Source organism: Octodon degus, unplaced genomic scaffold, assembly GCF_000260255.1.
Source record: "Octodon degus isolate 3935 unplaced genomic scaffold, OctDeg1.0 scaffold00248, whole genome shotgun sequence".
In the NCBI taxonomy this organism is placed as follows: domain Eukaryota; kingdom Metazoa; phylum Chordata; class Mammalia; order Rodentia; family Octodontidae; genus Octodon; species Octodon degus.
In genome coordinates, this window is record NW_004524824.1 from 2,402,972 (window position 1) to 2,421,147 (window position 18,176).

The following is an 18,176-nucleotide window of genomic DNA, read 5'->3' on the forward strand; positions in this document are numbered from 1 at the left end:
AAGCGGAAGACCCAATACTATTATGGACTGCTGGACTCTTTTAGAATATTTGGCTGAGTTTACACAACTATAATATTTAAATGATGGAACTTAACAAAAAAAAAAAAGGGATACAGATGAATGTCCATTTTGTATCTGTGTATTCAAAGTGGTTAGGATAGATATATAGTTACATTCTCTTACTGAATAGAAGGATTTGTTCTAATGGTGTTTGTAAATAGGATACCAAGTCCGCAACTTATACAGCAATTAAGCACTAGGAAGAATGTATGCAATGTGTTAATTATTGAAACTTACCTACCAATTTGGTTTGAAACTGTCTCATTGCTCTTTTTTAAAATCTAATGAGCAATAACAATTGTGATGGGGGACTTTAACCCCCAATGACAAAAAGATATAGATCAACTGTGCAAAAACTAAGCAAGGAGATAACAGAACGAAACCAAACTGTGAAGAAATGAACTCAGTAGACCTTTACAGAGTGCTGCACCAAACAGCATCAGAAAGCACATTCTTCTTGGCTGCCCTTGGGACTTTCTCCAAAACTGAGCATGGGCTGGCACACAGAGCAGGCTTTGGTAAATGCGAAGGAACTGAACGCATCCCGTGCTTTTTATCTTACTGTAGTGCAATGAAACTAAAAATTATTGACAAAAGAAATTTTAAAAACCCTGTATAAACACATGGAAACTAAATAATACCCTCCAGAACAATCAATGGGTCATGGATGAAATTAAAGAAAAAATTAAACAATATTTACAATCAAATGAAAATGCGGATCCAACTTACCAGAACCCATGGGATACAATAAAGCCTGTCTTAATAGGGAAACTTATAGAGATAAATTCTCTCATCAGGAAAACAAAATGAGCCCAAATAAACAATCATGTTAAACCTCAAACTCCCAGAAATGAAGAGCAAGTCAAGTCCATAGAAGGCAGGAAATTATAAAGACCAGAGCAGAAATAAATGCAATGGAGACAAAGAAAACCATACAAAGAATTAATAAGTCTGAGTTGGTTCTTTGAAAGAATAAATAAAATTGATAAACCTTCAGTCAACCTTATTTTAAAAAAGGAAAGAAAAAATTCAAATTCATACAATGAAGAATGAAAATAGTGAAATCCCTAGAGACCCTACTGAAATTTAGACAATCAACAATGCTTATTTCCAAAACTGTTATTCTCACAGGATCAAAATACAGAAGAAAGCGACAGATTCCTAGAGACATATGAAATACCAAGGCTGAATCAAGAACATATAAAAAATTTGAATAACTCAGTATCTGTGAGTGAAACTGAGAATGTAATAAAAAAACCTACCAACAAAGAAAAGCCCAGGGCCTCGTGGATTCATAACTGAATTCTTTTAAGAAATTTAGGGAGGATCTAATGCTAACTCTTCTCAAACTCTTCAATGAAACTGAAAGAGAAGCAATTCTCCCAAACTCATTCCTGGAAGCAAGTATCACTCTGCTACTAAAACCAGAGAAGGACCCACCCAAAAAAGAGAACTTTTGTGGCCAATCTCACTAAGGAACAGAGATGCAAAAATCCTCAATAAAATAATAGCAAACAGAATGAAGCAAATCATCAAGAAGATTGTACATCAGAACTAAGAGACAGTCATCCCAGAAATACAGCAATGGTTCAATATACACAAATTCATAAATGTAACACACCACATTAACAGAGCCAAAGAAAAAATTACATGATCATTTCAACAGATGCAGAAAAAGCTTTTGACCAAGTCCAACACTCATTCATGATAAAGACCCTACAGAAAATCAGAATAGATGGTTTTTACCTCAACCTGATAAAAAGCCACCTACAACAAACCAATGGCCAATATCATGCTAAATGGACAAGAATTGAAAGCCTTCACTTTAATATCATCAAGGATGTCTACTGTCACATTCCTGTTCAATATAGTTCTGGAAAAATTAGCCAGAGCAATTACACAAGAGAAAGAAAAGGAATAAAGATTGGAAAGGAAGAAGTGAAATTATCATTAATTACAGATGACATGACACTGTACATAGAAGACCCCAAAATCTCTATTAAGAGACTTGTAGATTTAATAACCAAATTCAGTAGTGTAGCAGGAAACAAAGTCAGCATTCTAAAATCAATAGCATTTGTATAAAAACAATGAACGCACCAGGAGAGAAATTATGGAACCATGCCTTTCATAATAACACCCCAAAAATGAAATACTTAGGAATCAAATCACACAAAGGAAGTAAAACATTTATACAGTGAAAATTATACTACTCTGAAAACAAAGATGGGAGAGGATTTCATGAAATGCAAAGATATTCCTTGCCCACAGATAGGAAGAGCCAATGCTGAAAATGGCCACGCTCCCAGTATTGTGATACAGCCTCAGTGCAGTCCCAACTAACATACCATCAGTATGTATACCTTACAGAGCTAGAAAAAAATTCCTAAACTTCATCTGAAACCAGAAGAGACCTAAAAATGGCAAAAGCAATTCTGGGTAACAAAGAAAAGGCAGGAGGCATCACAATCCCTGACTTGAAACTACTATCAGAAAGCTACTATGATAAAATCTGCATGGTACTGGCAAAAACTAAAGAAAACAAAACAGACCTGAGGATCAGTGGAATCGATTACAAGGTGCAGCCACAACTACAAACATACAAACACATTCAGCCACTTTGCCTTTGAGAAAAGGGCCAAACGTGTTTACTGAGGAAAAACAGCCTCTTTAATAAACGGTGCTGGAAAAACTGGCTTTCTACATGTTGAAGGCTTAAAATAGACCCACGACAATCACCACGTACAAAACTACCATCAAAATGGAGCAAAGATTTAAATATTAAAACTGAAACACTAAGCTTCTGGAATAGAAAGTAGGTAGAGATGCCAGGGATATAGCTCAGTAGAATAAGTACTTGCCTGGAAAGTGCAAGGCTCCCCGGTAACACACACACACACACACACACACACACACACACACACACACACACAAAAGAAAGAAAGAAAGAAAGAAAGAAAGAAAGAAAGAAAGAAAGAAAATGGGTAGGTAGAAATCTTAAGAATGTAGGGGTAGGTAAACAGTTCATGAACAAAAAAATCAAACTGCTTCAGGAAATGCTTCAAAGAATCAACAACTGGGATTCTATCTTAGGCGTTGGGGAGATGGCTCAGTAGAATAAGCACTTGCCTGGCAAGTGCAAGGGCCTGAATTCCATCCCCAGTTCTGCCAAAAAAACAAAAACAAACAAACAAACAAAAAACCCAAAAAACCAAACATTGGGATTCTATCTTTTTGAAAATTTTCTGCATGTCAACATGAGTTAAAAAAAACCCACAAAATTGGAAAAAATTATAGCAGACTATCCCTCAGACAAAAATTCCTATCTAGAACATAGAATAATAAAAAAAAATCTGCCCTCCAAAATTCAAAGACCAATCCAAAAATGGACATTTGAGATGAATATACGCTTTTCAAATGAAGAGATACAAATGACATGTAAATGTATGAAAATATGTCCAACATCATTGGCCATTCAAGAGATGTAAATTAAAACTGAGATACCATTTTATGCCAGAAAGAATGGCTGTCACCAAGAAATCAACCAATAACAAATACTAGAGAGGCTGTCGGGAGAAAGGAACCTTTCTTCACTGTTGCTGGGAGAACAGGCTGGTACAACTGTTATGGAAATCAATATGCTATTTCCCTGCTAGGTATTTTCCAAAAGAACTGAAATCATACCACAGCAGTTCCTGTGCATCCCTTTGTTATAGCTAAGTCCTGAAAACATCCCAAATGCCCCTCAACTGAGGAATGGGTAAAAAGATACGGTATTTTACACAATGGCATATTATTCAGCTACAGAAAGAGATAAATTTGAGACTTTCATAGATACATGGATGCAACTACTGACTAGATGGGTAAGTTAAATCAGCCCCACATGTGCAAACATCGTATTATTTCGCTTGTGTGAGAACTTGAAAGAACTAATTAGGGGCACTGGAGAGATAGCTCAGTGGTCTAAGCTCCTGCCTGGCAAGTGCAAAGGCCAGGGTTCAATCCCCACATCAACATACTGTGCCTGTGTTGGCCTTGCAATAGAGAGACCCTATACCATATAAATAAATAAAAAGATCTTTTAAAAAACATCTAAAATGTGAAAGGTACAACAGATACTATAAAAGGGAAAGAATTAGCTCAATGTGAAGGAAAAACTTGGATGAGGAAAAGGACAAATAAAGGAAAAAGATATATTTATGTATATATGCAGGATACTTTGGATAACTGTACTGCTGATTTTTGCTGTTTTTTATTTTTTTTTTTGGTATGTACCTAGCATTGGGTCTCACTACACAGCTTGGACTCGGAGTGATCCTCCCACGGAGTGATCCTCCTACGTGGATGGGCTGGTGTGACATGTGGTGCCGGGTATCAAACCCCAGTCCCTGTGCTTGCCTAAGCAGGTGATTAGCTTGCTGCACTATCTTGCCGGCCCTTCTGCTGTTCTTTTGAAAGGAGCAGTCAATGCTTAAGAGTGTTTTTCATTTTTTTCTTTTAAATTTTTATACCTTTTTTGTTACTGTTTTTTCTTCAACTAATCTTGCACTTTTATATCTGGTAACCTTAACACCTACTCTGAAGATAACATCACACAACAGAGCAACCACTGTGCAATTCTCACTCCTTTATTTAGTGAGTTTCTTTTGGGGGCGGGCGGAACTGGAGAATGAACTCAGGCCCTTGTGCTTCTCCCCAGCCCAGCCCCTTATATCGTTTTTAATGTTTTGTTTGTTTTTTTTTTTTGATCACTATTTTGTATTTAAAAAAAGAAATGAAAAGAAAAAAAAATAAGGGCGAACTACCACATGATTTAGGCAGCGCTCAAAGCAGAGACGCGTGAGTCGCTAAGGGCAACTGAGTGGCTTCCACAGGCGCACACAGAACTCCTCACACACGGTGTACACACTGGGTGGTTCGTGTCACAGCAAAGTTCAATGATTTCTGGAAAGCAACAACAACAAACATAATCAATACGGACATGACAGCAGTGGCTGGGTTTTTTGATGGAAGGAAAATAAAGAGGCAAAAATACAAGCCAAAAAATAAAAGGTGGTATGGACTACTCATATTCCTAACCAAAATTTTAATGAAAAAATGAAGTGTGCTTTAAAAAAATATTCAAGAGAAAAATAAGATGCCAGAACTTAGCTGCCCAGAACTCTCAGGAGCGTTAGGAACACAGCAGGAGCCGTGCAGTCACTGGAGGTGTCTGCCCGCAAGCCAGCAGCCTCCCAGAGGCCACCGCGCAGGCCGGCCCTGCCTCCAGTGGTGGGCAGCCCCGATGCTCGTGCTCCACGGTGCTCCGGCCGACCATACAGAAGGGGCTCTTAGAACAAAATGACCTCCTCCCTGATCCTAGGTTTCCACAAGAAAGCTGACACTACAAGCACGCCACCTGCTTCACACTCCTCTTGGGAGCGCCTCACTCAGTCAATCCACTCTTCTGCAGTGGCTTCTAGTTATTTATTTTTTATAGAGAAAAAAAAATAATTTAAAAAACATTAGAAATATTGCAGAATTTAAAAAACCAAGATGATAGGAATTCAACAAAACTTATTATACTGCACATTGTTGTATTCAAATCAGTTGTTTAGATTACCAGGTATAAGAATGCAAAACTGGCCAAAAGATTTTTATAAAGAATTAAAAAGACAGAGAAAAAAGTGAGCATTAACTGTTCCTTTCAACAGACCAGAAGGAAACAGCGGTACAGTCATCCAAGCTATCCTGGGCAGACGCATCCGTCTTTCTTTTTCCCTCCTGTCTTTCCTTCTTTCCTCCTCCCTCAGCCCAGCTGTCCCTTCCCTCTGAGCAGTCTTTCCCTTTCACAGTATCTACTGTACCTTTCCGTCTTAGCTACCCTCCGGGGTCACACTAGGGAGATGCACATGCCTCCTCGGAACACTTACTGCTGGGCCTCTCTGCACCAGTCACTGGGGGATTCGGAGGCAAGGCTGCAACCTGCATTTCACAAGAGTAACCTGGAGTGATGATGCACCCAAGGCAGGGCAAGGTGGCCGGAAGGTGCGGGACAGCACAGCCCCGAGGGAGGCAGGGCAAGGCGGCCAGGAGGTGCGGGACAGCGCAGCCCCGAGGGAGGCAGGGCAAGGTGGCCGGGAGGTGCAGGACAGCGCAGCCCCGAGGGAGGCAGGGCAAGGCGGCAGGGAGGTGCGGGACAGCGCAGTCCCGAGGGAAGCAGGGCAAGGCGGCCGGGAGGTGCGGGACAGCGCAGCCCAGAGGGACGCAGCTCCGGTTCTCCGTGCAGTCAGAAGACAGGTAGCACAGGAGGTCATGGCGAGCGCTGGGAGGGCAGCTCCGCGCTGTCTGCACGGGCAGGCGGCAGTAGGACAAGGCGGGCTCCGGGCCAGCGCTGCGCACAGCGGGGAGAGAGGGAGGGAGGGCGTAGGGACGAGGGACAGGCTGAGGGCCATGCAGGCGGCAGACGCGAGCCCAGGGCCGACCCAGCGGACAGTGTGGGTCAGTGTGGCCGGCAGTCTGTACAGTGCCTGAAACATAGCAGAGTGGGGTGCACGGCGACACCTCGGCTCGCCTGCTGTCACGGCGGCGAATACCCATAAGGTGTCTTAAAGACCGAGCCTGGCATAATCAGTGACCGCGACGGCCAGGAGGCACGCCGGCCCGGCTGGGGGCCCCGAGCTTGCGGATGACTCGCCTTTGCCAGCTTGTCTGCAGTCACCTTGAGCTCAGGAGCCTTGGAAATGTTCGCCAAGACGGCAGCTCCACGGAGACAGCTGAAGGACGGACGTGCCGAGTAGCCTGCCGAAGACCGCCGCTCAGATGGAATCCACGCAAGAAACTACGTAGGGGATTAGAGGCTGATGGGGCAGACCGCCGGCTGAGCTGAAGCATTCCCATCGGTCGGCTCCGCGGGCATCCACGCCCTCCTTCCTACCTCGGCTCCACGCCGGGCACCCCAAGGCGATGGGCCTTGCCCACTGTGCTCACAGAATACGTGGAGCAATGCGGGAGCACGGGTCATGCAGCCACGGAAAGGGGCTCAGGTACGACGAGGGCCACTGAAATACAAATGCTCAGGAGTCCACAGACGCTTCTGAGAACAGGGGAGCCACGAAGCAGGACTGGGGGAAGGGAGTGGGTCACTGGGGAAGAGAGGACGGGAGGTGAGGCGCTCAGGCCACAGAGCGCCCTGCCGGCTGTGATGCTGCTGCGAGGCGGACTCCGCTGCGTCGGCAGCAGAGGAGAACCAGGAGGAGGCTGGATGCAGCTCCACCGGAAAGAGACGGCCGGATCTGCTGTGGGCGGGATGAAGCACACCGCTGCCCTCACATGTGCCCGGGGTGCAGGGGTGTCTGCTCTTTGGGCTTCCTAAGTAAGCTGTCACCTCATGACGAGGCAACTGAACGCTATCTTTGTCAGTTTTTTTTAAATGTATTTAGTACGGGGTCTTACTACGCAGCTAGGACTCATCGAGATCCTCTTGTTTTCAGCCATCCCAGAGCTGGGATTACAGTCGGACACCACTACGCCTGGACTCTGTGGCCCGCCCAGATCACTGGGGGCCGGGGCTGAAAGGGCACGAGGTGCCAGGGAACAAATCCTGGTCCCTGCACTTAGTCACTGGGCGATCTCACCGGCCCTGCCAGTTTGTGTTTAAAGGTAAATATAACTCTTCCTTCACTTAATGTGCCATTGTACAGTTCTTAATTTATATATTTTCCTTAGCCAGGTGTGGCTGTGGTGCACATAATCCCAGCAGCTGAGAGGCTGAGTCAGGAGGATTATGGAGCAGGAGGTGAAGGAATTCGAGTCCAGCCTGGGCTACACAGAGAGACCCTGTCTGGAAAAAAATGTGTCTTGTCTCTTTAGATACACCTAAAATTATAATATATGCATATTTCCTTTTTGTCTTTGCTTCTGCATTGAAGACTTAGTGACAAGCCATCGGAGAAGGTATCTCAGGTTCTCTGCAACGGGCTGCAGGGAACGCGGCACAGAAAGAGACACAGGCGTCTACTGCAGGAACCCACGGCCTCCTGGGCGAGCCAGACGAGGTTCAAAGAGAAGGCTAGAGAAGCTCTGCGGGCCGCGGGGATGCCAAGGGACGCTACTTTTGACCAGAAGCCTAGTGGAGGAGGCGACGTTTGAGTAGCGCTTCCAGGAAATAGAGACTGGACAGTGCGCCCTATGCGGACGGTGCGCCCTGATGCACGCACAGGCAGCTTCCTGCAGCTCTCCCCCTCTCGACGCAGACTGTCCGGGCAGCTTCCTGCGGCTCTTCCTGCCTTCAGATTTCTGACCTACCAGAAATGGGTCGGCAGGTACTCAAGCCCGATTAAACACTCAAACTGGGGAAATAATGCCTCAGTCACCGCTGGTGCGCTACGTGACACCAATGTAATACTCAGCCAGCCGCGTGACATGAGCGCACACCGGGCCACAGCACCCTGCCCTGGTTCCACGGCAGCTGAGGCAGGGCGCCCTCCAGCCCTCAGAGGCCCAGGCCACGCGAGCCACTCCTGGCACCAGGACTCCCTGCGAGTCGTCCGGCACGGCTGCACCGACCACACAGGCGCGGGCAGTCAGTCTCGCTGCAGCTGCAGGTGCTCTGCGCCCCAGTGCAGCGCTCCCGGGGAGGGCTGCGCCCTGCTGCTGCGCCCACTTGGAGCCTGTTTGAAACCATCTTTACGTATGGGGTCAAATGTTCTGGTACACACACTTCTCGAGGTTATTAATACAGCCAAGCTTCCCAATTTCTAGGCCCCAGAAACTACCTGGAATCTGATCAGAACTCCTAAATTACTATGCTTTGCCTGGAGCAGTTATATTTAATTTATCTCTTTTGGAATTTTCCAGCAAAATTTTAAGAAGCAACTCACTTCTGTTTTTTCTAAGCAATATCTTCCTTTGGATTTTATTTTCAATTTCTTCTGGTACAGTAGTCTATCCTCTAAAATTTCTTCCTTAATGTGTGTTATTTAAAAGAATGTAATTAGACTATTAAATGACTATTGGCTACCTATTTTCAGGAAATCAGACTAGCATGAAAATTATCTCAACTTTCACTATTTCCTTCTACTATAGATTAAAAGGAAAACGAAATTAATTTATATCACAGTGATCTGGTAAAGTTTCTGACATCGGGGTCACATAATATAAAAATAGTAGACGTGAGCTTTCCGGCAACACCTTGCGCCTTTCTCACCAGTCATCCTTCCCTCTGTCACCGCTCACCAGGAGGACACCACCAGGCCCCGTGACCGTGCCTCGCATAACCTGACGGGTGGCATTGGAGCACACACCAGCTAGGGAAACTCTCTCTTCACATGTTTTGAGTCTTGTCAGCTTTCCTGACTGTCTTTCCTTTCTTGAGAGTGCCGAGAAACAGGATGGACTCCCTACCGTAAGCCATGTCTGCGTACGTGATTTTCCCCTTTGTACTATTTGCCAAGCACCTGGGCACACTGAAGTCTTTTCTTCCTTCTCTGTGTGGCCTTTCCTCCTCTCTTCCTTCTGAAACACAGAACTTCTTCTCTCCAGTAAACATCCCCACATACATCCCTACAGTTCACTCTTCTGACACAACCTCAAGATAGGTCAAGAAAACTGTTTTGTGACTGGAGGTTTCTGTCCAGAAGTCTAAGCTTCTAGAAACAAATACAATCAATATTGCTAAGAAGGAAGAAAAATAGTTAATAAGCCTTTCAGTAAACCCCTGAGTTGTGCCAAACAGTCCTCATAGTAGTCCTTTATAAGGCAGTGAGAAAAATGGGCCTAGGGACCCACACCTGTAATTCCAGCACTTGGGAGGCTGAGGCAGGAAGATCCTGTTGAGTTCAAGAGCAGCCTGAGCCGCAGAGCATGACCCCAGGAGGCTGTCGGGCACAGATTCTACCCACAGGCCCGTGGCCCTGCAGCTCTGGTGGGCTTTGGCTGATGGGGATTCCCAGCAGGACTACCTGTCCTCGCCCTCTGGACGTGAGGACAGTACTGGCTGTTCTGGTATACCGGAACTGTATACCAGAACTGTACTGTACGCCAGACCTGTCTCCCTACAGCCACATCTCTGCAGAGACTAGCTGGCCATGATCAACATGATGCTTCTCATGGGCCACCTGAGTCACTGCGCTTCTCAGTGACGTCGGTGATGACATCACGCTCACGTCAGGGCCGCAGTTAGAGAACACACGCCATGTGGCAATGGCCTCCCTACGACCTTCTGTGAGGTGCAAGCTGAACTGCAGGACCACTGCCGAAGCTGGGGGCACTGGCACACACCTACGTGCCAGGTCCTGGGAGCTCAGGCGGGGAGACTCGTGTGACCCTGTCTCAACACTGAAAGGGGGATGGCTGTACGTAGCCCTGGGCTTGCTCATCAGTACCAGAAAAGCACAGCAAAGTTCTCTCCATGACGTTCACTGCTGCCTCTGTTAGAAAACCACACAGCAAGTAAATTTGTAGCATAAGAATGCCAGAGGAAAATGAGGCAGCTCAAAAAATTTCACATGAAGAATCCATCAAGCCAGCTAATGGACCAAAGCCTGAATGTACAAGGTACTGTGGATATACGAAAACCGACACAAGCACGACTCTGTGACTGCAAGCCAGATCGCCGTCAGCTTCTCTGCATAACGTAGAGAAGGTGCAAACCCACCCATCCCAGTCTCCCCTAAGTTCCTCTGCATGCATGCTAGAGTTGGGGGTCAAGGGTGGGTGAGAGGTCCCACGGGCCCTTGCTCCCACTGTTTACGAAGGAAAAGCAATGCTTTCACCTTTTGACACAGCTTTAATACAGCTTGGCCAAAACAAAAAAAGCAAAGCCCAAATGCCTTGCAATCATCCCCAATGCGATGGCCGTCTACACTGTCCCCGCTGCAGATGAATCTAAGACAGAAGGATGCATTCTCTGATGTCCCTTTCTAAATGGTTTCTTTCCCTGTCAGTATCGGCTTTTCTTCAGTTCACCTAAGTCAACAGCATTTAACCATCACTTTTTTCATTAGGCTTATTGAAATGAAATGATTAATACGATACACTAAGTGATCAAGCAACCATGCGGGCACTGCCATCGCGTGTGAAGGAGACAGCAGTACACACGTTTCTGTAGTTACACTTACACAAAGAAGAACCGCGTGCAGACGTGCTCTGTGTTTGGGACGACCCAGATTTCTCCGTGCTTGTGCAGGTCGGGTGAGGTGACCACTGGAAGGGAGAGAGAACAGCTTTATTCTGAAAGGAATCCTACTTCTTCAGACTCCATCCCTTCCCCCTGAAACCCAAGATTCAAAACACATATACCAATAAAAGTGAAAAAACCCTTAACCTAATTATCTATCAAGAGCTGTGAACAAAAGCAATGAAGAGCCACGCGACAGCTGTGTCATGTGAGGGACGCTTGGCCCAACACTACCAAAGACAAGCAGGCTCCGCCTTGGAAATCACACAGGCATCAACTCAGCACCCTGTCAGCCCAGCACTCAAAACTCGAGGCAGCTGACCGCGGCTACTGAGACACCTAACGCAAGAAGAAAAGCGTACACTTAGCCAAAGTAGAATTTTAAAGTAAAAAGAAAAGCATGTACTCTTTCAAACGACCTATCAATTTTCTGTCCTTAGCTCAGAATGAAAGACTATATGTGGTGTAGGGGCAGAGCGCCCGACGAGGTTATCTTCTTAAAGTCTGGTCACTTTTCAAGATTTTCACAGTATCACATATTCAAATACTGAACTTAAGAGAAGAAAGAAGTACACGTAAGCATTACTTGACCAGAAAAGATATAAACCATTCTGACGCATCTGCCAGCAATGAAAGGCAGCACCGCCTGGAGGCTCGCCAGCGCTGCGACTCGGGCTTCCCCTCGCGGTCTCTGCTGTGCTGTCTCCACTCAGGCTCCCGGGCTGATCGCAGGCGCAGCGCGGCCATCCTTGCAGCGGCACACTCCTCAAACACTCAGAAGCTCAGATACAGCAGGGCGGGAGGCGACACGTACGTACCTTCACATAAGGCTATGCACTTTAAGTTACGGCTCTGCAGAAACTGGGACTGCGGTCCTTTTTTCTGTGACTAAATTCCAAAACAATTTAAAAATTAGAGTAAAAATGGGGCAGTCACTGCAATGAAAAAAATTTTCTTCATTAAAAAGTCACTGAGATAGATCCAAGAAAAAGCCTACATCGGCACCAACAGCTCTGCGTGCTAATTCTTAACATCTATTTTTGTTGTATTATTAAATTTAATTATAAAAAAATCAGTGAATTGACATAATGCTAAATTAGAAACCAGCAATCTCACAATATTAAATTAAAACTCAGCTTTATATTTGCTGAAAGCTGGGCATCTTCTTGTAAAAGTAAACGAAGTTAAATCTTTATGATTTTCTCAAACGCAAACTCCACTAAACCATACCAGACCACGTAACGGTCTCAAGCCAGCCCACTTCACAGCATCACTTACTAAGCCAACAGTCTATGAAAGACCTCACGTGGAGGAAGAAGCCGTTTTTGGTTTCTGCACCAACACAAGGTTAGCCATCTTGTTTTGTTTGGGTTTTGTGAACTAAAACTTGGACTACTCAGCAGACGGGTTTCCGCTCTGCCCACCACACGTATTTGTCTTCTTTGAGACAACATGGAACTGGGGGCCAGGCCTACTCGTCTCTCAGTGCCCCCGGCTCCTTGCGCACCACACATCAGGCACTACTGAAAGCTCGGTTTTCAGGGTGCCCTTCCCAGGCCTCTACCTGGCAGCCTCAAGCCTGCCCTTCTCTAACCTATTTTCCTATGCCATCTGGCATTCTGCTTAAATAGATTTCGAATTTGTCCGCATGCACTTGGTGGAATGCAGGACTCAGAGCGCTGGCACACTTGTCTGGTTTTGCTTACGCTGCCCCTGGATGCCAGGGGAGTCTCTGGAGTTGGAGCTGAGGGGCCAACGAACACCTGTTGGATAGCTGTTGTGTGGACACACAGCAGCTTAGTGGGCAAGCGTTACTCCTTTACAAAGAACGACTACTTCAAATAATTTTCTGCAAAACTCAACCAGCACTAGCATTTACGAGCCCTGCTGGCTGACGAGCCCATGGTCCCGCCTCCACGCAGCCATGCGAGTGGTTACAGCACCTGTGATGCACCGCTGCTTTTACTGCTTGAAGCAGGCTCGTCCTTGGCTGACACCTTCTGCTTCTTGTTCATCCCTAGAAACATCAGTAAAGTAACAACTTAAGGACAAAGCTGCGGGATGCAGCGCCAGCCACAGCCTGTCTGCGCTGCCGGGGCACCCGCAGGCCGTGTGTGCACTTCAGGCCCCAGAAGGGCTGCTACACCCAGGCGTCTGGGTGGAGACCCGGCAGGTGGGGAAGTCCTAGCAGCCGAGGTCAGAGGGGCTAAGGCCGCTTCTCTTTACAATTTAAGGTTGGGGACAGCAAATCCTTTTGAACGAAAGTAATAGCTAGATAACCCTTACAACTTGATTCTAAAATGCGCAGGTAGAATTAGCTTTCATTCTCGCCATCCGCTTCATGTAAGGAGATAAGGAGCAAGAAGTAGAAGCAACGCCGGAGAAAAGCTTTTGCGCTGCAGCTGTGTCAACTGTTGACGTGTGCAATTCTGAGGCGCATCTGCTGTTTCTTCGAATTAAGAAAAACTAACACAACTTCTCTGTCTGCGACAGTCACAAAGCCTGGCTTAGGTTACGCAGTGACTGGTCGATGTGAAAGAGCTTAGAAAAACACACAGGTAGATCTGAGACCAGACTACCAGTACACACCTACTCTCACACTAGAAAGTAGCATACGCTTGTTTTTTATTATTGCTATTTTAACGAAGGGCTTAATGATGATGCGCCACTTGTAAGTGTGCTCACGTAGCCCGCTCCCAGTTGGGCACTGCCCCGAAGGCCTGCCATGCCTATGACTTCAGACACCCGTAGCTGGGGACAGGTGACTGCTCTTATGCAGGGCCGTGTCACTCTGCAAAGCTGCCCGGCAGCCCTCCAGCCAACTGCAGAAGTGGTTTTCACTGACAGCAGTGAGTTTTGCTTTCGTGTGGAGCACTGCTGGGAATTAAGCCCGGGGCTCACATGCACAGCCACACTCGGCCCTGCACACCTGGAGCCCGGAGAAGCCGATGGAAGGGCGGGCTCTGCCTGACAGATGCAGACACCAGACTGCGGCCTTCCCGGGACGCCAGCTACGCTACTGCACCCAGAGGAGGAGCAGAGCAGCCAGCGCTTGATGATCTCGTCTCTTCATTAGCTAGGCTGGGGCTATATTTACTTATGCGGCTCTTTTTGCTTCTTTATGGTATTTCAGCAAAATCTGTAGTCCTACCTTGCTATCCAATTGCTTGGAAAAACGAATTTTGTGCTAGGTGAATTTTACAGGAAAACCCCGCCCCAGCACCGCTTGCAGCGCGATGCCCCAGCCCAGCCAGGGCCGCCTGCGGCTTAGGCCTGCTGACTCCCTGTGCTGAGCGCAAAGCCGCTGCCTGCGCTCCTCACGCTCGGCACTGGCCACCCCTCCTGGACCCACGCTGCCCACACATGGGCTCCTGCAGTTTCGGTCTCTCCACCGGCTCTCCCTTCTGGTATCTGTTTTTAAAACCACCACAGCACCGGCCCTGGTACACACGTGCCCCCACCCCACTCAGGGTTGGTGTCAGATGCCAGCTCGGCACTCTGGATGGGGCCCGGCTGCTCTGCCCAGGACAGAGTCTGGGCATGGACAGCAGACAGCCTCTGAGAGAAGCTCAGAAAAGGCCACCCGAGGCCGGTCTCACTGCCGCAGGACACGCCGGCTGGTGCAGGGAAGCAATCCGGCGGCCAGGTGCAGCTGCCACACCACGTGGGCGGCTGTGGAGTTGGGGGTCAGGGGATGCTGGACGCCCACTGAGCCCAGCCACCCACCGGCTGCCACTGCGGGGACAATGGGGGCCAGCGTCACCAGCTGGCCGGCTCAGCCTCCTGACTAGAACACTCGCAAGCTTAATAAAGCAGCTGTCTCCCCACCTTCGGGTGGTTCCTTAGTGCCCACCACCTCCACTTCTGCTCCTTTCCTATTTCCTATGGCACTGTTTCGCCTAGCTTTTCTTTTCTCCTGTTACTTTATGGGCCTCTAACTCAGTGTTTATTTCAGTTTTCACCAGCATCAGTGTTTTCACATTTCTAATCGTAAATTCAATTTTAACTGTTTCAATTTTACTCCACCACCACCGAGGAAAGATGTTACGGCTGAAAGAACATCAACTCTGGGAACTGATTTAGGACAGGGCGGTCTGGTTAGCACTCAGCCAGCTGTCGGGCTTGCTGAGGGTCCTTCCTGTAACACGGCACAGCAGGACCCAGTGCTCAGGAACCACGTGCACACACTGCCCACACCCGCACTCGCCCACGCCCACACTCTGCACAACTCTCACACTCACACACCCCACATGCTCGCACTCACATCCCACACACGTGCACACATCCCCGCACTCACACATCCCATACACGCTTGCACACTCGCACACGCTCACATCCCACAACGCTCACTCATACACCCCACACACGCTCACGGCCCCACACATTCACATCCCACATGCTCACACACCCCCTCGCACACACATTCACATATCCTGTACAGGCTCGCACACATTTACACACATCCCCCACCTGCTCACACGTGCAGGAGGGAACACGAGCACATGTAATGTGTGAGGGAAACACAGCCAGCAAGGAGTTGTAGGAAACGAGGATTTCCATTTGCCACTTAAAACTTGGGTGCAGTCTGAATCTCTTTGCAGTGAGCATTATTATTATCAGCATCAACACGTGGAAGAAAGCAATAAGCACTAATTCCAACCATCAGCACTAACAACTTGGTGATTCCCTTTCCCACATTTTGAATTTAACAGTTTCTCCCTCAACAATTTCCATTTATTCCAAAATAATTATCTCTACACTGTCAACAAAATACTAGCAAGAATTTGTTGACAAATTGGGCTTTGTTTCTGCTTCCACTGCTCATGGGATGGCTTAACGCGCACACACGCAACAAAGCTAGTCACGAGACCCAAAGCTGGCCCGAGCACCCAACAGTGCGGAAGTCAGAGATGAGGTTACCTGAGTAGCCGAACGAGATGCTCGACATCGGACTAAGGTAGATCCCGCTCCCGTACATGGCACCGTGGAGCTGCAAGAGAAGGCACGGGCGTCAGGCGGCGGCTCGTGAAGGTGGCTGCTCGCAAACGGGGCCCTGCACTTCGCTACAGCGTTACGTCTCAGGAAGTGAGAGTGCTCCTATCCTCGGGAGTAACTTGCAAACAGCACTACTGCTCCGTTTCTTCACATTCAGAGCGAGTTCCTAAGCGCACGCCGAGCAGAGGAAGGAGCCCTGATGGGCGCGCCCTTCGTGCCAGCAACAGTCCCTTACTCTGAAGCGCTCTGGTGGATTTTCATTCCAACGAAACTAAAATTCTGCAAACAAAGCTTGCTGAGATACACGGGGAGGCTGCTGACCAGGCCTTGCACGTGACACGGGGGCAAAGCAGCCACTCAGATCAGCGTTGGACAACACTGCCGGCCCACTCCCAGTGTCCTTCCAGTTCTCACTGGTAACCTCTGGAGTTAGAAGTTACCTGGAGGAAGAAGCCACCTACACAGCCGCCCTTCTCCTCTCCACCTCTTGGGCGCTTGAGCCTCATCGGCATGAAGTGAACACTAACTCCACAGACAGCGGCGCTGGCTTGCAGAGTGCACTCCACCCACATCCCTCAAACACCGCCGGGTGATGACAGTGAGCCCAGGCCCCGGGCCTTCCGTGGTCAGGCGAGGCACCCAGGCACTGGAGCACGCACAGGATGAGGACGCAGGTGGGGACACAGCTGCCCCCTGCCCACGCCAGTGCGGCCAAGGGGCCGAGGGCAGGCGCCAGAAGGTTGTGCGGCACCAAGCTCCCCTCTGCTTCCTCCTACTTTTTTTCTTTTCTTTTCTTTTCTTTTTTTGCGGAACCAGCCATCTCCCTGCCCCTCCTACATCTTCTTCTCCAAAGGAGTCACACTGAGACACAGTACTGAGAGACACACGCTGGACTCGTGGGCACAGTGCCTGTGTGTTTTATTTTGTTCAATACTTTCTCCTACTTAAGTTCAAAGCTGACGAGTACTATTTTCCTCATAGGGAATGCACCTTTCTTCTTTTCCACTGTGTCTAGATAGATTTCACTTCAGGTTTTTTATAATTTGTACAGGGTCTCACTATGCAGCCCGGACTCACAGTGACCCTCAGGTTTCAGCCTCCCCAGTGCTGGAGTCGCAGGTGTGCACCACCAAGCTGTCTCTGTGGCCGTTCAGCATCTGGGGGTAGGCCGGCATGGCGGGTGGTGCTGCGATGCTTCAGGTACTTTGTAAAAATAAATGTCCGTAAACCTCACCTGCTTCTGCTTTCGTAAGCACAAGCATTTCAGCGACTGCTGCCTGAACCTCAAGGCTAAAGGGCAATGGGGTCTCAGCGAAGCACTGGAGAGTTACCTGTAGGCGCGTATTAGAGGCGACCACCAGCCCATTCCGCAGGATGGAATGCCAGTTCTCGATGTGTGAGCCGCTGAGCCAAGAGAGGAAAGCACCATTAGACAGTCAGCCTTGGAAATCGGCCACAGCCCAAGTCAGGAGGCCACTCTGAGCTCTAGTGGGAATGGGAACAGGGGTGGCCACAAAGGGATTCGGGTGCGCCGGGCAACCGCAGGGCACCCCAAGGCTGTGCAATGCGGATAGGCACAAATGAACAAAAGCTGGAAATAAAGTAAAGAGTTCTGAGTGCCCAAGGCACGTCTAGCTGCGGGGCAGAAGAGCGGAGCAAGACCTACCAGCACAAAGCCATACTCACTGAAATGCAAAGGTGCTTCCAAAGAGTTTTTTAGCAGCTCTGAAATTGGATTCTTTGGCTGGTGGACTGCTGAGGAGGAGGAACTGGTGCGGGGTATGCATGAACTTCAGCTGCTGCCATTGAAAATAACGACAAAGGCGTCAACCTAGTGTCCAGTGAGGTGAACTGACAACTTCAAATTTTGCTGGGTTAAGAAGTAACTCATTTCAAAATACATTAATTTGACACTAATCTATTGAGAGGCTAATTCAATACATATACTTAAATCCTACATAAT

General features: G+C 47.9%; 1 protein-coding gene across 1 annotated transcript in view; it reads right to left on the reverse strand.

Annotated features, from left to right (window-relative positions):
- Positions 1-18,176, reverse strand: part of Parp8 (poly(ADP-ribose) polymerase family member 8) — a 195,422-nt gene that overhangs the window by 8,970 nt on the left and 168,276 nt on the right. Inside the window, exons 22-27 of the mRNA XM_004646003.2 lie at positions 17,900-18,012; positions 17,545-17,617; positions 16,139-16,208; positions 13,162-13,235; positions 12,037-12,106; positions 11,160-11,244 (exon numbers count right to left, since the gene is read on the reverse strand). Of these exons, the coding sequence (XP_004646060.2) occupies positions 11,160-11,244; positions 12,037-12,106; positions 13,162-13,235; positions 16,139-16,208; positions 17,545-17,617; positions 17,900-18,012 (485 nt within the window). The remainder of the gene's footprint in view (positions 1-11,159; positions 11,245-12,036; positions 12,107-13,161; positions 13,236-16,138; positions 16,209-17,544; positions 17,618-17,899; positions 18,013-18,176) is intronic.